The 25512-nt window shown below is 42.5% G+C and overlaps 2 protein-coding genes across 3 annotated transcripts in view; one reads left to right on the top strand and one right to left on the bottom strand.

Moving 5' to 3' along the window:
- Positions 1-1971, bottom strand: part of VARS2 (valyl-tRNA synthetase 2, mitochondrial) — a 41730-nt gene extending 39759 nt beyond the window's left edge. Inside the window, exon 1 of the mRNA XM_058167722.1 lies at positions 1886-1971. The gene's annotated coding sequence lies outside the window, so the exon portion shown is untranslated. The remainder of the gene's footprint in view (positions 1-1885) is intronic.
- Positions 1947-23164, top strand: GTF2H4 (general transcription factor IIH subunit 4). Of its 2 annotated transcripts, none has more exons than XM_058169690.1 (14): positions 1947-2062; positions 4966-5139; positions 6005-6109; positions 6713-6844; positions 7614-7710; positions 10900-10988; positions 12503-12614; positions 12735-12803; positions 14601-14684; positions 14885-15017; positions 16227-16357; positions 17447-17494; positions 18490-18568; positions 21592-23164. In XM_058169690.1, the coding sequence occupies exons 2-14, from the start codon at positions 5006-5008 to the stop codon at positions 21762-21764; spliced, it is 1386 nt and encodes a 461-aa protein (XP_058025673.1). In that variant the 5' UTR covers positions 1947-2062; positions 4966-5005; the 3' UTR covers positions 21765-23164. The 2 variants fall into 2 exon arrangements, with proteins under 2 accessions (XP_058025673.1, XP_058025672.1); XM_058169689.1 differs by lacking the exon at positions 1947-2062 and adding an exon at positions 2852-2937.
- Positions 23165-25512: the final 2348 nt, after the last annotated feature.

The raw sequence follows: 25512 nt of genomic DNA, 5'->3' as shown, positions 1-25512 counted from the left end.
GGCGTGGCCAGCTCGACGTCACTAGTGTCAGGGGCGCCTGTGATGGCCGGAGCACTGTCAGTGAAAATGGGCTTCTGAGCTATGTTTTCCCTGGCAGAGACACCATGGGCCGGTCCTTTACTGTTTCCAGGGCTGCCCCGGGGGCCAGATCTAAACACCCCGCAGGCCGGATCCGTGCCCCGGGCCTTGAGTTTGACACCCCTGCTCAAGACCATCTCCATGGCTCCCTACATCAATGGAAAATACATCCTGTATCACCTCTTTCTACTACTGTTCCTGTATCACCTCTCTACTAAATGTTCCACTTGTCATATGGGTGGCCTTGAAGACTCCTTAAAAAGACTGCAAATGACCAGCTGTCTGCAAGGAGTATAAATCCTTCCGTTCCCCACCATCCAGTCAGAGCTGAAGAAACTACTTGGATGGGAAGCAAAACGTCTTCAAAGAAAAACCAGAAAGTCCAGCTGCCTCTTGAAAAAGCACTTTTGCAATAATACAATTTAGTTGTGTGAAAGAAACAGAAAGAGGGACGGAGGGAAGGGGAGAGAGAGAGAGAGGGAGGGAGAGATTTTTCGTCCCTTCAAAATCTATTGGTCTGTGTCAGGTAGCCACAGTAAATAGCTGCATGATCTGAGGCTTGTAACTATAATTATATGGAATTATCATGCATTACTTTCTTACCTTCAGACAGCATTTCTTAAACTTTATTCTGTCAGGACCCCTTTCCACTTTTAAAAATTTCAGAGGACTTCAAAATAAACTTTTATTTGTACTGGTTAATTGATATTGACCGGGTTAAAATTTAAAACTGACACATTTGCTGCCGCTACCACTTCTCAGGATTATTTGATGAGACTTCAATATTGTGTTATTTTCTAACCTAGGCTGCCAAATAATTTTGATTTTCCAGATCGCTGAGTGCAGTCCGGGGACCTCCAGGCAGGGGTTCTCGGACCACACTATCCTACGGCAATCATTTTATGTGCATGTACATATTTACAAATATCAGGGGTGAAATCCACCAGGTTCTGACAGGTTCTGGAGAACCGGTAGTGGAAATTTTGAGCAGTTCAGAGAACCGGTAGTGGAAATTTTGAGTAGTTCAGAGAACCGGCAAATACCACTTCTGGCGATCCCAGAGTGGGGTGGGAATGGAGATTTTACAGTATCCTTCCTCTGCCAAGCCCACCAAACCACGCTCACAGAACTTGGAAAATTTGGATTTCACCACTGACAAATATGCACACACACACACACACACAAACAGGCACTGCTATTCCCTTTTGAATAAGCAACACAGAGAGCAGAAAAGGAGTAACAATGGTATGCCAAAGGAATGGAAGTCCCAAAAACAGAATTTTGGGATTAGGGATTGGATTAGGAATAGGAATAGAAAATGGGGGGAGGGACTACTCCAAATCCCATGCGCCTTCTTTCTTTCTTTCTTTCTTTCTTTCTTTCTTTCTTTCTTTCTTTCTTTCTTTTCTTTTCTTTTATTTGTAAATCATATATAAAATAACAGGTAAAAGCATAAACATAATTTGGATACATGAAAAGAGTAAGTCAAAAGGAATATTAGGACAGGGACGATAGGTACGCAGGTGCACTTATGCACGCCCCTTAGCCAACACAGCCAGGGATGGTAGCGTCTGAGCACAACATCTGGAAAACCCGGTAATTAAGAGGTTCACACATTCCCCCCTCGCCCCCAACACTACATTCTTGCGATTCCCAGAACCCAGTTTTGCACTAGTTTTGCACGCCCCGTTCCTCTCTGTAACTGTGAATGCACTGCACTGCCTTCCTCCCTCCCACTCCGACCTCCTCCCCCTAATCTAGACCTCCCCAAAACCACGATGGGGGACACATTCAAAACCAAGCTTACCCCTCGCAACCCGGGCCTTTTTTTTCCGCGCTCCCGACATGCAACTCACACAGGAAAAGGAGCCGACGCCGAGAGGTGGAGTGCGCCGATCGCTTCCTGCTCGCCGGGAGGGCCGGCTGGTGTAGAGCCGCTGCCCCGCGGATCCTTGTCCCCGTCCCCGATGCGCTCCTGGTCAAGGTGAGTCCTTTGGGTCGGAACATGCAAGCGCCCCGCAGCAGCCGGGTTGGAGAAACCTTTGCGATCCGGGGTTGAGCGGGTTGGCAACGCCGCCCTGTCCAAGAATAAAGCCCTGGAGGAGCTTCTCGCAGCCCTGGGCATCATCCCGGGGTCTCCGGAGAAGGAGACCCTGATGAAGGGAGCGCCGCGTTTTGTTATGCCAGCGTGGGAAAGTGTAGGAAGATCACAAACCGAATGTATTTATGCTTGATAAGTCGCTCCAGTCCTATGAAGTTCTGATATCCCCGACGCAGCAATCCGATTGAAAAAGAAAACGTATAAAGATATATGATCCCAAAATGCACCAAGTAGGCACCGTTAGCAACAATTCATATACAGATTTTTTTCCCGCCGTAAGTCTCTCTTTTATGCCTATTGTCTAACCTCTGGCTCTTTGTTTAGTCTTTATCTAATCATGTAATCTATCTGTCATCTATTCATGCATAAATCCATCTATCTATCTTAAACGATTTATGTAGCTCCCCATATTGTAACCACATTTAATTAACCCAACCATTCCCTCATTGTGGCTGTACAAGTAGTTCTCAAGTTACGACTTTAATTGAGCAATATAATTATTGCTAAGTGAGACAGATATGAAGTGAATTTTGCCCCATTTTATGACCCTTCTTGCCACAGTTGTTAAGTAAATTGCTTCAGTTGTTAAGTGACTGACACAGTTGTTCAGTGAATCTGGTGTCTCCACTGACTTTCCTTGTCAGAAGATTGCAAAAGGGGATGACCTGGCTCCGGGAGACTACGACCGTCATAAATATGTATCAGTTGCCAAGCATCTTGAATTTTGATCATGTGGCCATGGGGATGCTACAACCGTTGTAAGTGTGAAAAAAAGATCACAAATGTCTTTTTTCAGTGCCGTTGTAACTTCGAACAGTCACTAAATGAACTTGTAATTTGAGGACTACATGCAAAAGAATTGTATTGAGAAATTAGAAAAGTGGTATTATTCAAGAGATGAAGCGTTGTGATCTATCTGTTTTGGAAAAGGCAATATTTTGTACTAATCGAAGGTTGCAGCAACGTGTTTCTATGGCAGAGATTCTGTGTTCTTATAATAATACATTGTTCAGCTTATAATAGCAAATTTATTGGTAATCCAATGGCTATTGATAAGTATAAGATATTAGTGGGGTTTTTTTCTTTTCTTTCCCTTCTTTGTTTTTTAGTTTTTTTTATTTTCTTTTGAAAGTTGAAATATTGTTTTGGTTACAATAAATAACCTGTTAACCTGTCAAGTCTTGAAGAGATGCCAAGAGTCAGTCTTAATAGCTTTTCAAAGCACGGGGTATTCTGGCATTAAATTTTTAAATCACTTTAAATCAGTGTTTTTCAAACTCGGCTACTTTAAGATGTGGTGGGGGTTTCTAAGCCCAGAATTCCCCAAACAGTGAAATACACTGAGTTAAACAGTCTCCAAGCTATTGAACTGGTAAATCATGGGTGATTAACAGATTAACAGAGTTGGAAGGAACCTTGTAAGTTATCCAGTCTAACTCTCTGCCCAAGTAGGAGACCCTCCCTGACAAATGGCACTCCAATCTCCCCTTGAAAACCTTCACTGATGAAGCTCCCATAACTTCTGAAGGCAAGCTGTTCCATTGGTTTATTGTTCTCACTGTCAGAAAATTTCTCCTTATTTCTAGGTTGAATCTCTCCTTGATCAGTTTCCATCCATTATTCCTTATCTGGCCTTTGGGTGCCTTGGAAAATAGCTTGACCCCCTTTCTCTTTGTGGCAGCCCCTCAAATACTGGAACACTGCTATCATGTCTCCCCTGGTCCTTCTCTTCACTAGACTAGCCATGCCCAGTTCCTGAAACCGTTCTTCATATGTTTTAGCCTCCAGTCCCCTAATCATCTTTGTTTGCTCTTCTCTGCACTCTTTCTAGAGTCTCAACATATTTTTATGGTGTGGTGACCAAATGATGGCATCTAAAGTCACAGCATTTAGAATAGGAAAATCTGCAAACAGATCCTTAGGTATAGTTCTCTTCTTGAGAGATTAAAAAACCCAACAACCAGAAGTTGGCAGAGAGCTTTTGCCTACAAATTGTAGCTTGTGTTTTCTAAACTGCCTGTTTTAAACATTAAAACTTTCTCCTCGTTGGTGGAAGATTTCACCTGCCATAATGCATCTGGAAGCAAGACCAGAAGGAGAACAGTCAGGCAGCAAAACATTTTCATTTTCATTATGGAAAATTAGCCCAGAAAAAGTCAAGTTTGTCAGGACGTTGCAAATGGATTCCCTCTTATTACCACTGTGTCAAATTTGCTGTACAGTTAGTCCTCAATTTATGACCAAAATTGGAACTAGAATTTCCATTGCTATTGAAAGATGATTGTTAAGTGAGTTCTGTCCAGTTTTATGGCCTTTTTGCTCTGGCTATTAAGTGAATCACTGCAATTGTTAAATAAATCATATGGTCGTTAAGCAAATCTGGTTTCTTTCATCAACTTTGCTTGTCAGAAGCTGGCTGACAATGGTTTGCAAATGACGATCACATGATCCCAGGATACTGAAACCATCGTAAATACATACTGGTTGCAAAGCACTCAAATTCTGATCACAGGACCATGGGATGTGGCCATTGTCATAACTGTGAGGACTGGTCACAAGTCGCTTTTTTCCATACCATTGTAACTTTGCTCATCAAACAAATGGTTATAAGCTGAAGACTACAGGCGATGTTAAATATTATACCACAGATTTTTACTTGTGTGTTTTAATTCATAGACTTTCCTTAAAAAATGTGGTTTTGTGCTTATCCAGGTGCTGGTTCCATCCACAGTGAACATACTGTGTTACTGAATTCACCAGATGTTTTTATCTTTCAACTATCACAGCCTTTTCAGAAATATGTCCCAGTGATGAAGGGTAGCTGTCATGACAGAGTCACTGATGAAACTCCAGAGAGTTCAGCTGAAATGCAAGAACCTTCATGAATACCTGCGGGGTCTCAGCCCTGGGATTTTGGATCGGCTGTATAATCATCCTGCCACTTGCCTTGCTGTCCTTCGGTAAGTGAGAATCTCGCCTGTCCTCAACTATTAGAATTTAGGCCTTGTATCAGGTGAGGGTCAGACCGGGGATAAAAATGCAAGTAGGTTAACCTCATGTATTGAAATAGAAATGACCCTTGACTCCATTTGTTGAGAAAAATATGGTTTTCTTAGAAGAAAAGTGCATTGCAGTAGTGCATAGCTAGAACTGAGCTTCGCTTGCCAAAATCCCTAAATTCAACTTTTCCCTCCCTTAGCTAACTCCCATTAAAGGTAAAGGTAAAGGTTCCCCTCACACATATGTACTAGTCGTTCCCGACTCTAGGGGGTGGTGCTCATCTCTGTTTCAAAGCCGAAGAGCCAGTGCTGTCAGAAGACGTCTCCATGGTCATGTGGCCGGCATGACTCAGCGCCAAAGGTGCATGGAACGCTATTACCTTCCCATCAAAAGTGCTTTTGCACTGCTAGGTTGGCAGAAGCTGGGACATGTAACGGGAGCTCACCCCGTTACGTGGCACTAGGGATTTGAACCGCTGATCCGCCGATCTTTCGATTGACAAGCTCAGTGTCACAAACACGCACACACACATGCAAGGGGGCAGGTTCAGAAAGGATATTTTTATAACGACCAGTCCCTGCTCAGGACAATATGCAGCTGGTATGTCATGTGACCTTGAAGCATAGTCTCAAAGAGATATAGTGTTCACTTTCGGTTTCCCCCTTGCTTTTCCCCCTCCCCATAGTTCATAGCAGTATGTCACCGAAGTGCAAGCAAGCATTAAGGTGGCAGCTGACACAGACTTTGGCAGACCATGCCTGGCTATGAAAAAAAGAAAAAACATATCTTGTGCGTGTCACTGATCTTACATTCTTCTCTTCGCAGGGAACTGCCTGGGTTAGCCAAAAATTATGTCATGCGGATGCTTTTTCTGGAACAGCCGCTTCGTCAGGCAGCTGTGGCCCTGTGGGTGAAGAAGGAATATGTCAAGTAAGTTTATAGCTCGAGCCCTGATTGTCTAGCAAAGTTTAAAAAAAACCAAAAACTCCAATACGATTACTGCTCAAATGAACATTGTAAGATTGAAAGTGTACGTGGCATTGAGATATTCCATAAAGCAGAAACGTGGCCCGGCTGGTATAAATAAAGCTCGTGTTCATTTTCACTTATTTAATAAACCTATTCACAGCCTCAATTACAATGACAGCTTGAGACGTTTTACATATTAGGATTAAAATAAGAAAAAAAACCTCAAAAGCCACAACAGTAGCAACATAGTAATAGAAGAGAATATTTGTAGGTGAGTGTTGACCTGTGGAGTCTTTGGTGCCCTCAGAGCTTGTTTTTTTTCTTGCAAACATTTCATTACCCAACTAGGTAATACCATCAGTGCGAGAAAGGAATGGGATTTGCTCTCTGTTTATATCCACTTGCCCTGTCAGTCTTGGTGGGAGTGTTGTTTTCTTCTTCGTAGTTCTTTGATTAAGGAACTACCGTATTTACTCTTGGTTGCCTTAAACTTAACTAACTACGGTAACTACCTTAATCAAGGAACTACATTTCCTAAATTCATGATGGGCTCTGGTGTTTCAGGGAACAAGAGGAGAGCTCGGATATCCTATTGGGACTGCGACTTTGGCACACGCAGCTGCTCCCAGGAGGCCTCGAAGGGATCGTCTTGAACCCCATCTTCAAAGAAAACCTGCGGATTGCTCTCTTGGGAGGGTGAGTGAAGGCCATTCAGATTCTTAAGGTTGGAGAGTGAAGGCAGAAGTTCATAGAAACTACTGCACTGGCTGAAGATGAGGATAATTTCGGTTCTCTGAAAGGGTTGATTTTGGGATCCTGCCACTTCACAGAAAGGGAGAAAACTATCTATTAATAGGTCAAATGTCTATGGAGATTCTCGACCATCCAGGTCATGGTTGTCCCAAAGGTCAAGAGGTGCAAATGACAGGCTCAATAATTCCTTTATAGGAATTGCTTTTGCATTTAATACCTACAGAAGGCCTATTATCTGGTTTAAGAATCCTTACTCCTGAATAAGACATTAGTTAGTGCTATCCTTAAGTTACATAGGGACTCAGTGGCTAAGACGCTGAGCTTGTTGATCAAAAGGTCGGCAGTTCAGCAGTTCGAATCCCTAGTGCCGCGTAACTCCTGTGAGCTCCTGTTACTTGTCCCAGCTTCTGTCAACCTAGCAGTTTCGAAAGCACGGAAAAAATGCAAGTAGAAAAATAGGGACCACCTTTGGTGGGAAGGTAACCGCGTTCCGTGCACCTTTGGTGTTTAGTCATGCCGGCCACATGACCACAGAGACGTCTTCGGGCAGTGCTGGCTGTTCAGCTTTAAAATGGAGATGAGCACCGCCCCCTAGAGTCGAGAATGACTAGGACATATGTGTGAGGGGAACCGTTACCTTTACCTTTTTATCCTTAAGTTAAAGCCTATAAATAGTAATGGAGTTTCTTACTTCTCAATTCTGTGTCCACAGAGGTAAGGCCTGGTCTGATGATACCAGCCAACTGGGCCCAGATAAGCATGCCCGAGATGTCCCGTCTTTGGACAAGTATGCAGAAGAAAGGTGGGAGGTGAGCATTTTGCCTTGTCTAAGCAGCCTGATTTTTTATGGATGTATTTACAGGTAGTCCTTGACTTATAACCTTTTGTTTGGTGACTGATTGAAGTTACAGTGGCATTGAAAAAAGTGGCTTATGACCAGCTCTCACACGTATGACTGTTGCAGCAGCCCAATGGTCATATGATTAAAATTAAAATTCTTCCAACATGTTAAAAACAAGAAAAAAGTCAAGGAAACAATTGGCCCATTGCTGGGAGAAAGTGGCAAGAAGATGACAAGCAACAGGGAGAAAGCAGATCTACTTAACTCATATTTTGCATCTGTCTTTACACAAAAGGAAAAAACAATCCAACCTATCAAAAACAGCACTACAAAAAACAGATTAGAAACACAAGTTAAAATAGGGAAGAAAATGGTAAGTGAACACCTGTCTACCTTAGACGAGTTCAAATCACCAGGACCGGATGGATTACACCCCAAGGTTCTGAAGGAACTGGCAGACGTGATCTCAGAACCACTGAACTATATCTTTCAAAGATCCTGGAGCACAGGGGAGCTGCCAGAGGACTGGAAAAGAGCTGATGTAGTTCCCATCTTCAAAAAAGGAAAAAAAACAGATCCAGGAAACTACAGACCTATCAGTCTGACCTCAATACCGGGGAAGATTCTGGAAAAGATAATCAAGCAACGAATCACGGAACACCTAGAAGCAAACAAAGTAATAACCAAAAGCCAACATGGGTTTGTCAAAAACAGATCATGCCAGACTAATCTTATCGCATTCTTTGACAAAATGACAAAATTAGTAGACCAGAGGAATGCTGTTGATATAATTTACTTGGACTTCAGTAAAGCATTTGATAAAGTAGACCATAACCTACTACTAGATAAAGTAGAAAAATGTGGGTTAGACAGCACCACCACCAGATGGATTCGTAACTGGCTGACCAACCGCACTCAACGTGTAGTCCTCAGCGGAACTACATCCACATGGAGGAAGTATGCAGTGGAGTACCCCAAGGCTCTGTTTTAGGCCCAGTACTCTTCAACATCTTCATCAATGACTTGGACGAGGGATAGATGGGGAACTCATCAAATTTGCAGATGACACCAAGCTGGCAGGAATAGCCAACACTCCAGAAGATAGGCTCAAGTTACAGAAAGATCTTGACAGACTTGAACATTGGGCGCTATCTAACAAAATGAAATTCAACAGTGAAAAAGTAAGGTTCTACATTTAGGCCAAAAAACAAAATGCACCAGTACCGTATATGTGGTACCTTGCTCAATAGTAGTACCTGTGAGAGGGATCTTGGAGTCCTAGTGGATAACCATCTAGATATGAGCCAGCAGTGTGCAGCAGCTGTTAAAAAGCCAACACAGTTCTGGGCTGCATAAACAGAGGATAGAATCAAGATCACGTGAAGTGCTAGTACCACTTTATAATGCCTTGGTAAGGCCACACTTGGAATATTGCATCCAGTTTTGGTCATACGATGTAAAAAGATGTTGAGACTCTAGAAAGAGTGCAGAGAAGAGCAACAAAGATGATTAGGGACTGGAGGATAAAACATATGAAGAACGGTTGCAGGAACTGGGTATGTCTAGTTTAACAAAAGAAGGACTAGGGAGACATGATAGCAGTGTTCCAATATCTCAGGGGCTGCCACAGAGAAGTGGGAGTTGGGCTGTTCTCCAGAGCACCTGAGGGTAGAACAAGAAGCAATGGGTGGAAACTGATCAAGGAAAGAAGCAACTTAGAACTAAGGAGAAATTTCCTGACAGTTAGAACAATTAATAAGTGGAACGACTTGCCTTCAGAAGTTGTGAATGCTCCAACACTGGAAATTTTTAAGAAAATGTTGGATAACCATCTGACTGAGATGGTGTAGGGTTTCCTGCCTGGGCAGGGGGTTGGACTAGAAGGCCTCCAAGGTCCCTTCCAACTCTGATGTTATGTTATGTTAAAAAAATTACATACATGCATCTGGCATGTATTTAAGATGGTTGCACAGCATCCCACAATCAGAGGATTGTCATTTGCAATCTCCCCAGCTGGCTTCCAGCATGCAAAGTCAATGGGGGAAAGCCAGATTAACTTAATGACTGTATGATTTATTTAGCTGCAGTGATTCGCTTAAAAGGAAGTCGAAAAATTGGGTGTGACTCAATTAACAACCACCTTGCTTAGCCACAGGGATTCTGGTCCCAATTGTGATGATAAGTGGAAAACTGCCTGTATTAATTTTCAAATGACTCACTTTCTTGCAGTGTTCTCCCACCTCTTGCCAGTAAAGTCAGCAAGACTGCTGCTTCCTCTCCTTCCTTGCTTGGATTTAGTTCAAAAGCCTTCCTTTTGGGAAAACAGCAGGTTAATCATGCAAAAAGAAGATTTTGTGGCTGACAAAATTAAATGTTCTTGGAATCAGAGTATTTAAAATGGTGTGTTTCCTTCTATGGAGGATTAAGCTCCCGAATCTTCCTGTTTAAATTCATTCATGATGGAATTCTGTTGCGTTTTCTTTTCACCAGGCCTAGGATGGGCATCTATGTTTCTCAATTCCTTACTAACTCTTCCTTTAGCTAATGTGGTCAGCAGGTTCTGACCAGTTCTGGAGAACCGGTAGTGGAAATTTTAAGTAGTTCGAAGAACCGGTAGTAAAAATTCTGACTGGCCCCGCCCCCATTTATTCTCTGCCTCCCAAGACCCAGCTGATCGGGAAGAAATGGGGATTTTGCAGTATCCTTCCCCTGGATTGTGGAGGGAATGGAGATTTTACAGTATCCTTCCGCTGCCACGCCCACCAAGCCAAACCCACCAAGCCATGCCACGCCCACTAAACCACAACCACAGAACCAGTAGTAAAAAAATTTGAAACCCACCACTGGGTCTTATGGTCTTTTAGTAGCATGTGCAATTGTCTATTGCTTCCTTGCTTCAACTGGGAATAGTTGCCATTACAAGCCAGGTTCCCTCAATGAATTCCTAGAATTCTATCCTAGAATTCTGCCCATCAAAGCAATAGACATGATGATGAATCATGAGTGGGATTGCAACCATTTGTAGAGTCTGCAGTGACTGGTTGGCCTTTGCATATGGTGTGTAGCACACAATGAATTGACTTTACCAAACACCATTGTGGACGTAGTTCCACAGAGATCACAATTTTCTTCCCTTTCTCCACATTGTTCCATTTAGGTCATCCTGCATTTCATGGTAGGATCTCCTAGTGCAGCGGTGAGTCAGGACCTGGCTCAACTGCTGATTGAAGCTGGCCTGATGAAGAGGTAGGTGTCTCAGGGAGAGACAGACGTGCAGATACCTTCCCAAAGTATCTCTTCCAGCCTTAAAAAAAAAAGTCCATTGTCTGTTTTAAGGACTGTTGAGAATCCTCAGATTTGACATAAGGAGAAAAAGAACTACCATGCAGAAAGACCGGGGTAGCATTCAGACAACATTTTTACCCTCTGATTATGTAGTGGAAAAGTTCTCAAACTATGGGTTAGGACAGTGATGGCGAATCTATGGCATGTGTGCCAAAGTGGCACGCAAAGCCATGTCGCCTGGGACACGCGGCCTTGCCTGTTTGTCTTCCAGATTTCTGGTGTGCATGTGTGCATGACGATCAGCTTTCCTTTGCGTGCGCGGCAGTGTCAAAAACCAGTGTGCGCATGCACCAGCCAGCTGATTGTCGGGTGCACATGTGCGCTGCAACCCGGAAGTTCGGATTTTCCGGAGTACGATGCTGTTGCGCGCATGGCAGTGGCAAAAACCGGCATGCGCATGCATGCCAGCCAGCTGATTGTTGGGCACGCGTGCGCGCTAGAACCCGGAAGTTCGTCTTTTCGAGAGCGCAGCCTCGGCGAGTGCAAGTGACATTTCCGCACGACCTTTTCGGCACTCGGTGTTGAAAAGGTTCGCGATCACTGGGTTAAGACCTTCCTAGCCATGGGGTTTTGAGCAACTGAGAGAAAGGAATCATTTTTTAAATCCTGGTCAGGCTTGTCTGGATCAAGGATCTCCAAACTTGGCAATTTTAAGACTTGTGGACTTTCACTTCCAGAATTAATAATAATAATAATAATAATAATAATAATAATAATAATAATAATAATAATAATAATAATAATAATAATAATAATAATAATAATAATAATAATAATAATAATAATATTTTAATTTGTATACCGCCCTTCTCCTGAAGGACTCAGGGCGGTGCACAGCCAGAATAAAATACAAAGAAAACAGTACATATAATATTAAGAACAACCCCTTAAAAAACTTATTCGATTGGCCAAAAATTTTAAAATACAGTAACACCCTATAAAAATTTACAAAAATCTAAAACCCATAAAAGCAAATTAAAATTTTTTAAATCAAGCCAGTTCCCTAGCCAACCACGAATTTGGAGACCCGTGGTCTAGGTAAAGACTGGTGTTTTGCCTGCCAGGTTTTGTGGCCCATCCAGGTTTTGTGGCTCCCGGTGTTTTCTTTTCTGTGGGAAACAGGTCCAAATGGCTCTTTGAATGTTTAAGGTTGCAGACCTCTGGCATAGGGTCTCCTGCTTGAGCAGGGGGTTGGACTAGAAAACCTCCAAGGTCCCTTCCAACACTCTTTATTTTGTCAGGCATGAACACTCAGATAGTGGCAGGATACACAGCATATCAGTCTCCTGTAGCATCAGGGAACAGCAGCCATCATCAGTGTGAACTATGTGGAAATCGGATACAATTTTGCAAAACTAAGAACGAATGTTTCTTTTCTGGATTTTTTTTTCTTGAGTTACCCCTCTTCTTCCTAGTAGTGAGCCCGGGGAACCTCCCTGTATCACATCCTCTGGCTTCCAGTTCTTGCTGCTGGATACTTCATCACAGCTGTGGTACTTCATGCTCCAGTATCTCCAATCAGCGGAGGTAAGGAGAAACAGTGACCTGACTGCTTGCTATCTCAGTTCTGGTTATTCTGTCCATTTCCTTTTTCTGCTTCTAATTCCCTTCCCACCCCCCATCTTTTTTTTTTGCATCACTCTACAGACCAGAGGCATGGACTTGGTGGAGATTCTTTCCTTCCTCTTTCAGCTCAGCTTCTCCACACTTGGCAAGGTGAGAAGGAACTTCTTTATCTATCAGCAACATACGTTGGTGAGAAGTTGGGCTACATATCAAGACAATAACTGAGTAGAGTAGTTGTTGCTATTGCGGTGCTCTGAAGAAGTTTAGAACACTGTGGAAAAGGAAAAGTATGGAAAAGATGGACCATAATTGGACCATCTTCTTGGGGAAATATCTCCATTCATCCCCTTCCATGTTGTTTACAATATCATCCCTTGTAATTTTTTAAAACCTGAATAAGCCATTCTGATCATTTTGGGTGACCTTTGCAATATCCCAGTAGAATATGAAATATTCCAATTGCAACTGCTTCTTTGATATCTATGAAGGCTTCGTAGCCCTTCGCACTGAGATTCAAGAGATCACTTTTGACAACTTGTCATGTCAATAAAATGGCTTGTATTTATTATCAGTTTATCAGTGTTGGGCAAGGTCCTCTATAGAACAGAACAGTAGGCTTAATCTTGAATATGGGGATTGGCAGTCTCCATTTATAGTGGCTTAATAGCAGTAGCACTTAGACTTACGTACCACTTCACAGTGCTTTAACAGCTCTCTCTAAGTGGTTTACAGAGTCAGCCTATTTCCCCCAACAATTTGGGTCTTCATTTTACCCACCTCGGAAGGATGGAAGGCTGAGTCAACCTTGAGTTGGTGGGATTTGAACTGCTGGCAGCCAGCAGTCAGCAGAATTAGCCTGTAGTGCTGCATTCTAACCATATTTTTTTTTTGCATTTATATCCCGTCCTTCTCCGAAGACTCAGGGCGGCTTACACTATGTCAAGCAATAGTCTTCATCCATTTGTATATTATATACAAAGTCAGCTTATTGCCCCCAACAATCTGGGTCCTCATTTTATCTACCTTATAAAGGATGGAAGGCTGAGTCAACCTTGGGCCTGGTGGGGCTTGAACCTGCGGTAATTGCAAGCAGCTGCTGTTAATAACAGACTGTCTTACCAGTCTGAGCCACTGAGGCCCACCATTGCACCACCACAGCTCTTAAGTAGAGGAGACTTAGACTTAAAGGAGATTTTGTTTCAAGTCCCTGCTTGATAAAAGAACCACTGGATCACTCTGAACCAATCACTCAAGCTGAGCCTGAACCCTACATCAAAGGGTTTTTGTTGTGTGGGTAACATTAGAAGAAAGTCACTCGTGTAGCAAAAGCTTTCAAAGAAAAAGTGAGAATTTAGAAATGAAGAAAGCAGATGTTATGAATATAACAGAAAACCTGGCTTTCTTCCCATGAATTAAAGGATTGTTGTTGATTCGTGTTGATTCACGAAACCATGCATACTGGCTTTGATTAGGGGTAAGCGTGGTCCTTGAACTAACCCTAATTAAAGTCTCACATCTACACATTATTAAATTACTAAGTTAAACAATAGTCTTTGAGGGGTGATGTTGAGAGAGGCATAGGATCTTACAAGCATAGAATCTAGAAAATTGGAGCAAATAGTTGAAAACAAGACATTAGTTCAGTGCAGGAATGGTGCATTAGCTAAATGCTCAATTTAAATTATGATCATATCATGAGCATAGCTTAATTGTTCAAGAAACAAAGCATGAATGACACGTGCCCAGAGCATTCATCCTCTTAATAAGTGCATCTTCCACTGATGATAAAGGTTAATCAGCAGAAGAATTCTTTCATGGCCTCTCAATGTGATTTGATTGGCTATTCATAGCAATTCATCTACTGGTCCTTAAGCATTGACCAATCAAGATGTTTGTGCAACATACTTGTCTGTGAATAAATTCTTTTTCCAATTTCTTTATTCCCAGGATTATTCTGTGGAAGGAATGAGTGATTCGCTCCTGAATTTCCTTCAGCATCTCCGGGAATTTGGCCTGGTGTTTCAAAGAAAGGTACAACAGTAGGGGGATTATATGAGGAGCTGAACCAGAGTTTTTAAAAAACACAAATTGTCAGATGTTAGAGGTATTAAGGACTTCTTCAAGGATCTTGTGAGCTTAAATGGTAGGTTTGTCTTCTGAAAGATGAATTGTCAGACAGCTCTGAACTTGCCACAAACTTTTTGCTAATGTCTTTCCTTCTTTCTTTACAGAGAAAATCCAGGCGTTACTATCCTACCCGCTTAGCTATTAATCTTTCCTCCGGCATCTCAGGTACCACCGTGGATACCCATAACCAAGGCTTCATCGTGGTGGAGACCAACTACAGGATCTATGCATACACAGGTCTGAAACCGCACCGATTTCTATTCTTCAAAGGCCCATCCTTCTTCTTCTAATTCAGAACTGGGAATCAGGAATAAACCCACTTTTTTAAAAAAAAAATCTCTTGGTTGTATAACAAAAGACAGCTGAGATTTTGCTTTACTGATTGGGGGAAAGCGTATTTAGCCAGGATTGCTTTCTTTATGTGACATAGGACAATATTTCTCAAATTGTCTGCTATCATGATATACCCTATTTTTCGGAGTATATAAGACACACCTTTTTCCCTTCCTAAAAGAGGCTGAAAATTTGGGTGCATCTTATACTCCGAATGTAACCCAGCGTGTGGTGTCCAGAATGGCTGCCTGGAACAGCTGCTGCCTTTTCTTACCCCTTCCATGCTTTGCCTGCTTTAGTCACTGGAACTCCCTCCAAGATCAGCTGTGCTTTTGAAGCTGTTTTTCAGCCCCAACATGAGCAAAGGGATCTTCCGTGCTTTGCCTGCTTTTCTAATTGCTGCTCCCTCTGATGATCAGCTGTGCTTTAGAAGCTGTTTTTTAGCCCCAACCAGCCCCAACCTCAAAACCAGCAAGTGAACTAATTTGGTGAAGCTGATCAGGCTAAGGACTAGCTAGATGAATATCTGGTAGGCAGAATTCCCCCCACCCCCATTTTCCTCCCCAAAAACTAAGGTGCGTCTTATACTCCAAAAATACAGTAATTCAAAAAATGAATTGAAAGAAAATGTGGGGACCACACACATTAAATACACCCCCCCTTGCTAGGTTTGTGTCTTTAAGAGCAGGGAAGTTTCCATTCTTTGAAAAAAAAACTTACCTTCCATCCCTCTGTTTTAAAAGGCATCTTTTAGATTAAATTTTGTACCAAAAGATGTAATCCAAAATTAAGTATTAATTTGCCCTCTTGGATTGGGGGGGGGGAGGGCATTGCTGGGAGTTGTAGTCCATACATCTTAAAATGGCCAAGGTTGAGAAACACCAATATATTTAAAGGACGCCAGGCTGGGGAAGGCTGCTCGTATATTTTAAAACAGTGTTCCTGAAGCTCAGCCATGTTAGGATGTGTGAACTTCAACTCCCAGAATTCCTCAGCCAAACCATGTTGGCTGGGGAAATCTGGGAGTTGAAGTCCACACACCTTTAAACTGGCTGAGTTTGAAAAACCGTTTTTTCAAATGTTGCCTTTCCCTCTCTCTGTGCTTACTTCCAGATTCAGAACTACAGATTGCACTAATTGCCCTCTTCTCTGAGATGCTGTATCGCTTCCCTAATTTGGTGGTGGCACAAGTCACCCGGGAGAGCACACAACAGGCCATTGCCAATGGGATCACGGCTGATCAGGTGAGGACAAGTTTATTTATTTATTTTAATATTTTTTTTATTTTTTTTCACATAAACAACAACATACACTGTATCTTTTCTGAACAAAAATATCAGCCAGGTACATGTTTACATCCAGTTTGGTCTTTCCCAGCACTTCTTATATGCTTTCATCAATATATTTTCCTTCCCTTTTTTATTTCCCTATTTGCATTTCTCTATAAGATCTAATCTTACCCTCCACCCCCAATTTTAATCTTTAATCAAATTTATCCCTCTTCCCCCCCCTTTTTTTTCTATTCCCGTTTATGTTAAACCCTTATATTCCCATTTACTAATTTCATTCTTTTAAATCTTCTGCATAACATCAGCATCAATCATATCTTTACAGTTCAATGACAGTTTTTAAATTGTTATCCATAATCCTATAAAGAAAATAAAAAGCAAGCAAAACTCTATTTTTTTTCCAAATTAACTTCTACCTTTTCTTACTAAAAACATAATAACCTTCAAACATTTTCATCCTTTCAAAAAATCTCAATATTTATATATTTCAAATCTCATTAGTATTTCAACGCATCATTTATTTCAGTTCCTTTCTTTTCTTTTTTCTTAACATTCTTTGCTCTCTTTGCTTGTCCTGTATTTCTATCCATTATCCTTTACTTTCCTTCCCCCATTTTTTGTTTTTCTCTATTAGTCCCTATGTAGTCCTTTGACTTTGTATTTTTCCCTTCCCTTCTTTCTTTCTTTCCTTGTCTCTTCCTTCCCTCCTTATTATTATTTTTTTACCCTTCTTGTTTTCAGTATTCTTCCATTTACTCTCCTCAACTTTTATGTGCTATTTCCCTTTTTATTTTCCCCTTCTCTGGATAGCCCTTCACCTCTCCTCTTAAACTGATTTTTAATTTCACAAATCATTTAAATTTTATATTTATTTATATTCATGGTTACTATTTTTTTCTTCATCTTCCAGTGCCCTACGTGAGAATAAGTTTAAAGGGGACTTTGGAGTCGTGCTCTGCTTCTCTCGGTTGTTTGGGTGGGGATTAAAACTTTTAAGGACGAAATCCCAAATGTGCCAAGGTTCATTATCCTCTTTTGCTACAGATCATTCACTTCCTACGGACAAGAGCTCATGCTGTGATGCTGAAACAGGTGAGGAAACGGCTACAGGAGATGAAGGGAGAGGACACCTGGGGGATTAGGGCATCCAAGAAAAACGTTGCCCTTTGTAACAGTTTATTTGCTGTGTAATAAAGCTGGTGCAATATTTATGCTAGTTTAAGTAATGCAGCACCCAAGCCATCCCAACCAGCTTCCCCAGAGCCCCAAAGGTAAGTTTTCAAAAAATATATTGGTCTAGTGTCAGTTAAAAAATTACAAGTTGTTGGCACCTGAACCATTATTTTTTTATCTGTAAAATGTATTGGCCACCCATGTTTCCACAGGTTAAATCTGGGTGGTTTACAATCTTTAAAAAATAAACACTATGCAAAACTTAAAAGACATAAATAAAACACTGTAGAGCAGCGGTCTCCAACCTTAGCCACTTTAAGACTTGTGGACTTCAACTCCCAGAAGTTGAAGTTCAACTCTGGGAGTTGAAGTCCACAAGGCTTAAAGTGATCAAGGTTGGAGACCCCTGCTGTAGAGAACTTATGAAACTATGTATGTATAGAAGAAAATTGCTAAGCCTTATGGGGAGAAAGCCCAATACGGGGCTTAACCCTGATCCCAAATATGAAATGTGGATTCAAACAGCGGTCTTGAACCTTTCCGGCATGGTGCCCTGTACGGGGGCGAGAGGGGATGGTTCTGTGTGAGAGACGTGTGTGCGCTCACCTCCATTTGTGCAAGCAGTGGGTGCATACACCCACCAAACATGAGAGGGGATGCAAACTCCCGTCGCTCGTGTGAGGGAAGCTGTGCACACAGATGCGGTCGTCTGATGTTTTTCGCGGCCTGGTTACAAACAGGCCGTGACTCAGTAGTGGGCCGTAGCCCTGGGGTTGTGGACCTCTGGATTAAAAGGTTCAGGTAACGTAGGTGTTTGTCAGTTCTAGAGAAAAATGCAGTGTGGAGATTGTTTCCCTGCTCTTTAGGAAATAGATATTTTGTGGTCTCTAACTTTTCCACTCTTCTCCCCACAGACCCCTGTGCTGCCCCCCACAATCACAGATCAGATCCGGCTGTGGGAGTTGGAACGGGACAGACTGCGCTTTTCTGAGGGTGAGCATCTCCAAGAGATGGGACAGGTGGTCAGGAGAGGAAGCGATAATCATGAAAAGAATCTAATAGGATGTCAAATTAGATCAATTATAGTTTGGCAAGTTCCACAACCTGGTCTCCTCTCCCAATGCGGCCATTAGCCTGACCGTCCGGGCATTAATCTTTAGTCCAGTATAGATGTAGTCCTCAACTTACGACCACAATTGAGACCGTAATTTCCATTGCTGAACAAGGCAGTTATTAAGTGAATTGCAGCCAATTTTATGACCTTTTTTAAAGCCCCGATGTTTAAAGCAAATCGCTGCAGTTGTAAAGTGAATCATATGGTCATTAAGCGAACCTGGTTTCCCCCATTGACTTTGCTTGCCCGAAGCCTGCGAATGGAGATCCTATGAATCTGAAATGCTGCGTTGTCACAAATACATGCTGGTTGCCAGGTGCCTGAATTTTGATAATATGACCATAGGGATGCTGTGATAGCAATAAGTGTAAGGACCAGTCCTAAATCACATTTTTCAGTGCGGCTGTAACTTCAAATGGTCACTAAACGAATGGTTATAAATCAAGGACCGTCTATATATCAAGGGCACCAGGTTTGGTCATTGACTTCTTTAGCTTTACTTAGATGGGTGTTTCTCAGCCTTAGTAACTAAGATGTGTGGATTTCAACTCCTACAATTCCACAGCCAGCCTCTCTGGCTTGGAATTCTGGGAGTTGAAGTCCATACATCTTACAGTTGCCATGGTCCAAATATATTTCCTTAGCCCAGGGGTGTCAAACTCAATTTCATTGAGGGCCTCATCAGGGTTGTGTTTGACCTTGGGAAGCTGGGGTGGGCGTATTTTTTTATTTTTTTATTTATTTAAATTTTTATACCGCCCTTCTCCCGAAGGACTCAGGGCGGTGTACAGCCAAAGATAAAAACAGTAAGTATACAAAGTTAAAATATCAGTTTAAAAAACATATTCAATAATGGCCGAATTAAAACCATCGAATTGACCTAATCTAAAATACCCCATATAAAATTACAAAAGATTAAAATTTAAAATTTAAAAAATTTAAAAATCAGGCCAGTCCCGCTTGAATGAATAAGTAAGTTTTTAATTCCCGGCGAAAGGTCCGAAGGTCAGATATTTGGCGCAAACCGGGGGGGAAGTTCGTTCCAGAGGGTAGGTGCTCCAACAGAGAAGGCCCTTCCCCTGGGGGCCGCCAGCCGGCATTGCTTGGCGGACGGCACCCTGAGGAGACCCTCTCTGTGAGAGCGTACGGGTCGATGGGAGGCATATTTATTATTTATTTATTTATTATTTATTTATTTATTATTTAAATTTGTATACCGCCCTTCTCCCGAAGGACTCAGGGCGGTTCACAGCCAAGTAAAAAATACACAATACACTATAAATATTAAAATACAGTTTAAAAACTTATTAAATAGGCCATAATTAAAATTTAAAAATAAAAAACCCATTAAAAAACCCATAAGCTTAAAAAACTAACCCAGTCCAGTGCAGATGAATAAGTGGGTTTTAAGCTCGCGGCGAAAGGTTCGGAGGTCCGGAAGTTGATGAAGTCCTGGGGGGAGTTCGTTCCAGAGGGCGGGAGCCCCCACAGAGAAGGCCCTTCCCCTGGGTGTCGCCAGACGACACTGTCGCGCCGACGGCACCCTGAGGAGACCCTCTCTGTGAGAGCGTACGGGTCGATGGGAGGCATATTTATTATTTATTTATTTATTATTTATTTATTTATTATTTAAATTTGTATACCGCCCTTCTCCCGAAGGACTCAGGGCGGTTCACAGCCAAGTAAAAAATACACAATACACTATAAATATTAAAATACAGTTTAAAAACTTATTAAATAGGCCATAATTAAAATTTAAAAATAAAAAACCCATTAAAAAACCCATAAGCTTAAAAAACTAACCCAGTCCAGTGCAGATGAATAAGTGGGTTTTAAGCTCATGAAAGGTTCGGAGGTCCGGAAGTTGATGAAGTCCTGGGGAGTTCGTTCCAGAGGCGGGAGCCCCACAGAGAAGGCCCTTCCCTGGGTGTCGCCAGGCGACACTGTCGCGCCGGCGGCACCCTGAGAGTCCCTCTCTGTGAGAGCGCACGGTCAGTGAGAGGTATTCGGTAGCAGCAGGCGGTCCCGTAGATAACCCGGCCCTATGCCATGGGCGCTTTAAAGGCGTTCACCAACACCTTGAAGCGCACCGAAGACCACAGGTAGCCAGTGCAGCCTGCGCAGGATAGGTGTCACTCGGGAGCCACGAGGGCTCCCTCTATCACCAGCGCAGCTGCATTCTGGACTAACTGCAGCCTCCGGATGCCCCTCAAGGGAGCCCCATGTGAGAGCATTGCAGTAGTCCAGACGAGACGTCACAAGGGCGTGAGTGACTGTGCACAAGGCATCCCGGTCTAGAAAGGGGCGCAACTGGCGCACCAGGCGAATCTGGTGGAAAGCTCTCCTGGAGACGGCCGTCAAGTGGTCTTCAAAAGACAGCCGTTCATCCAGGAGAACGCCCAAATTGCGCACCCTCTCCATCGGGGCCAATGACTCGCTCCCGACAGTCAGCCGTGGACTCAGCTGACTGTACCGGGATGCCGGCATCCACAGCCACTCCGTCTTGGAGGGATTGAGCCTGAGCCTGTTTCTCCCCATCCAGACCCGTACGGCTTCCAAACACCAGGACAGCACTTCGATAGCTTCATTGGGGTGGCCCGGTGTGGAAAAGTACAGCTGGGTGTCATCAGCGTACAGCTGGTACCTCACACCGAAGCCACTGATGATCTCACCATAAGGTAACAGCAGGCGGTCCCATAAGTACCCGGGCCCTAAGCCATGGAGCGCTTTGAAGGTGGTAACCAGAACCTTGAAGCGCACCCGAAAGACCACAGGTAGCCAGTGCAGACTACGTGGAAATGCTGCCCCCGCCTCCTTTCCACACCAGTCTCTTTCTTTTCCTCCAGCAGCTTCTCCTTGCATGCCTTCCTGTTCATCTGTTTCTCCAACTCTTTTCCCACAGGTGTCCTGTACAACCAGTTCTTATCCCAGGTGGACTTTGAGCTGCTCCGTGACCATGCCAAGGAACTTGGGGTCCTCGTTTTTGAGAACCCAATCAAGCGTCTCATGGTGGTGACTCCTGCCGGCCACTCGGACGTCAAACGCTTCTGGAAGCGTCAGAAACATAGTTCCTGAAGACACTGATCGCACTCCGTGTTCTTCTGATCATGCTTGTTGGAAAGTGGACCAAACAGAAAGGCAGGAATATCTTTCCTCCCATTTACTTTGAGTGGATGCAAGACATGCGGAGAGAGGGAAAATGGGGATGGCTGACTGATTATCCCTTTTCAGCCAAAAAGAGATTCGAAACTTGTTTTTAAAAAAAGAACAAAAATGGTCATTGATTCAGTCTAAGCGTCAGCTTTCCATCAACTCTCTCTGGTAGGAATGACACCCTAACTGGAATAACACTGGCATTGAAATAGGTTAGAAGTCCAATGAAATGTTTTGAAAAAATAGAAATAGCAGGGGCAAAGCCATCGCACCAAACTAAAAGTTTGTTGGTGGAAAATTCCTAAAGTTGAGAGGATGTTTCCTACATGGTTGAATCTACAAGGTGCAAACGAGTTCTAGTATCAGACTGTCTACAACCTGGTGCCATCCAACTATTTAGTTCCTTGCGGCCATCTTCCTGAGACCTGTCTGGATCTGAATGATAGAAATTGGAGCCCAGTACATCTGGAATGCAAACACTTTAAGAAGGATGTCCAAAGAAAGTGTTAAGCACTTATCATTTTTATTCTTTAAATGGCTTGGCCCTCTCAGCTCAACGGGTACAGAAAGAAGAGATAGCTTTTCATTTTAGTTTTATAGAAACTGCTAATTAGTAACAAAGCACAACTTACATTCAGATTGCCTTGTTCTAATAAGACGTGTGTTTTTATAGGGGGGGATTCAAGGTGTTTTTCTAACCATGTGTTAATGTAGGCAGATCTCTATGTAGAAGCTGGGTTTACACATTGCACTAACCCATATTGTGATTAGTTTGGCCCTCACATAATGCCTTTAGCACACCAAATCACTCTATTTTGATCTGGTGATTTATCTAATTTGATACCAATTTGATATTCCATCATGGGGTTGCCATTTAAACCAGTGCCAAATACTCAGATGTTTCACCGTCACTCAACGCTGTAATTCCAGCATGAAGATGCTGTGATTTTACTTGTTCCCCTTCTGCCTGTTCACCAATCTGTCCTGTGTTGGTGAACTTGCTGTATCCTGTACGCACAGTTGAAACCTCTGTTGAGTTGGACAGGTCAAGTCAACAGGTTCCTCATTCCACCTCTTCTATCTGAAATTCAGATGTTGAATTAAAACTAGCTGAGAAATTGTGGGAATATCTTCAGGTTTTTATTCTTCATCCTAAATTTGGCATCTCCAAACATTGCAGAGGAAACCGTGTATTTTATATTTGGGGTAGCTGCGCTAGGTGGCTTATGGGTGATTGTAAAGAGGAAATGGGAATCTTTTATGTACATCAAACAGATTAAAATGATTTTTTTAAAAAATAAAATGAAATAAAGTACCTTGGGCGTATCCTTGTACGCAGAGGATCTGTCATTCTAAAGAATAAGGCTAGCAAATGTTAGCAATTGCTAGAGATGAATGATGCAGAAGTTCTCATTCCAGACAGCTAATAAAATTCTTAGTTATCTCTGGTTCTCATAGATACAGGTTTTATATCCCGGAAAAAAGGGAATTCCTTCCTCAATCTGAGGTTTGCCAAATTGCTTTCATGAATTTTTCCTATTGTGATACAAATTTACGATAACTTTATAGAAACTCCCCTGCCCATCTTCTTTGGGAAATGTTTCCAGATAGGTCAATCTCCCCTCACTTCCTTGATTGGCCAGAATGTAGGAATTGTGTTCTGCTGTCCACCAGTCCTTCTGAAATGAGCTTAAAGGCATCAACTTCCCAAACAGATGGGCCGCCCTGTGGAAATTAAGCAAGGAAGGTGGTGATACAAAAGGCAGCTCGGTCTAGTGGTTAAAGCACCAGGCTAGAAACCGGGAGACTGTGAATTCTACCTTAGCCATGAAAACCAGATGGGTGACCTTGAGCTAATCATCCCAGACGCTGCTTCAGTTATGACTGATTTTGCAGTCCATCTGCCTTACAAGATTCAGCAGTCCATCTGCATTTGAAAGACAAAGGCCACTCTTTTGAAGATAGCAACGTCCATAATCTGGATGGAGAGGACCACTGGTTTGAAAGAGGTGCCAAAGAGGCTTTCTACATTAAAATTGAATAGCCCTCCTTCAACCGGATTGTCTTTTGTACAGTAGGTAGAAGTTACTTACGTGTCTGCTGATGGCCGATTTGTCACAGTGCCAGGCTCCCAGGAATTCTCTAGTATTTTTGGACTTGGCTTGGACTAGGATGGTCACCATTTCTCAATTGAAACTATGGTTAAGTCCATAAATTGTGAAATTAAAGAGGTTTCATCATGTCCTCTGACTGGCACTCTGACAAACCGGCCATTTGTCTGCAAGAAAACAACCAAGTTCGGAGGACACCAAGGACGACTCATATCAATTCTGAGCTACAACTATTCTCCTTTGAAATAGAATAATTTGACCCAGGTCACTTGTACCTCAAGTGAGAATGCTGGGTTGATTTGCTTGAAGATCCATTGGTTTCTTTTCCTGGTTGACCATGGTAGACCCAGGTCCCAGGAGTCTTCTCCAACATAAAGTTCAAAAGTGTCCATACTTCCTATCCTGCGTCCTTAAATTCCAACTTTTGCTTCCATAGAGTGTCACAGGGAATGCCATAATTTAACACTAATCACCCAAACACACAAGATTGCTTATGTAAGGGGTTTATAAGGATCAATTTACTGCCATTGACCTTGTTATTGGCAAACATTACTATCATGGCAGGAAATCCAACTGAGCTAATCTTGGCTGTATACATGCCGGAGTTGCATTTGTAGGGTACTACTTTCTCTCAAACAATAAATCAACTGGCGACACCCAGGGGAAGGGCCTTCTCTGTGGGGGTCCCCACCCTCTGGAACGAGCTCCCCCCAGGATTACGTCAACTTCCTGACCTTCGAACCTTCCGCCGCGAGCTTAAGACACATCTATTTATTTGTGCAGGGCTGGCCTAGGGTTTAATTTTAAAATTAATTTTAAATGGGGTTTTGTATTTTTTAACTATAGTTTTAAATTTGGCCTAATGGTATAAGTTTTTTAAATGTTGTTTTAACATGTATTTATTTTATACTTTATGTTTTATAAGGCTGTAAACCGCCCTGAGTCCTTCGGGAGATAGGGCGGTATAGAAATTTGAATAATAATAATAACATTTCTTTGCGGAAGGCATATTACAAACTGGAGCCTCAGACGTCCTTGGGCTGGGGAGGCCCCACTCCATGGATTATCTCCCCACCTGAATTGAGATCTGCTCCCACCTTTTGACCTTCTGGAAAGGCATCAAACCCTGTAAACTCTTTTCTGGCTAATTTCATAAAACACAGCCCAGATCAGATGTGTGAAACAAACCTTGGCTCCTTCTTTGACAAGGTAACTAGTCTGATCGATAAAAGGCTTGGAATGTACCTCAATTTCAGTAATGCATCATGCATCAGGCTGCATGTGACAAATTAACCAGCTGTTGAAATGTGGTTTGAATCGCAATGCTGTAAGGTGAGTCCACAATTGAATGGAGAACCATATGCAGAGCATCAGCCTAAATAGTTCTTTATCAAGTTGAAGAGTGTCATCGCTTATGTACATAAGACCTTTAAAAACAAATCAATTAGCGTAGAATCATAGGGCTAGAAAGGACCTTCGAGGTCTTCTATCACATTTATCATTTTTATTTTATTATATAAAATACAAAGAAGAAAAGAAAACAGGAAATTAAAAGGGAG

Source organism: Ahaetulla prasina, chromosome 2 (genome assembly GCF_028640845.1).
Source record: "Ahaetulla prasina isolate Xishuangbanna chromosome 2, ASM2864084v1, whole genome shotgun sequence".
Lineage (NCBI taxonomy): Eukaryota > Metazoa > Chordata > Lepidosauria > Squamata > Colubridae > Ahaetulla > Ahaetulla prasina.
Note: the sequence above shows the minus strand (reverse complement) of the source record. Positions and strands in the feature narration are given on the sequence as shown.

Coding starts and splice junctions, on each gene's coding strand:
- GTF2H4 (XM_058169690.1), top strand. CDS start 5,006: ATGACAGAGTCACTGATGAAACTCCAGAGAGTTCAGCTGAAATGCAAG. Junction 12,615..12,734: donor AGTATCTCCAATCAGCGGAG/GTAAGGAGAAAC, acceptor ATCACTCTACAG/ACCAGAGGCATGGACTTGGT. Junction 14,685..14,884: donor GCCTGGTGTTTCAAAGAAAG/GTACAACAGTAG, acceptor CTTTCTTTACAG/AGAAAATCCAGGCGTTACTA.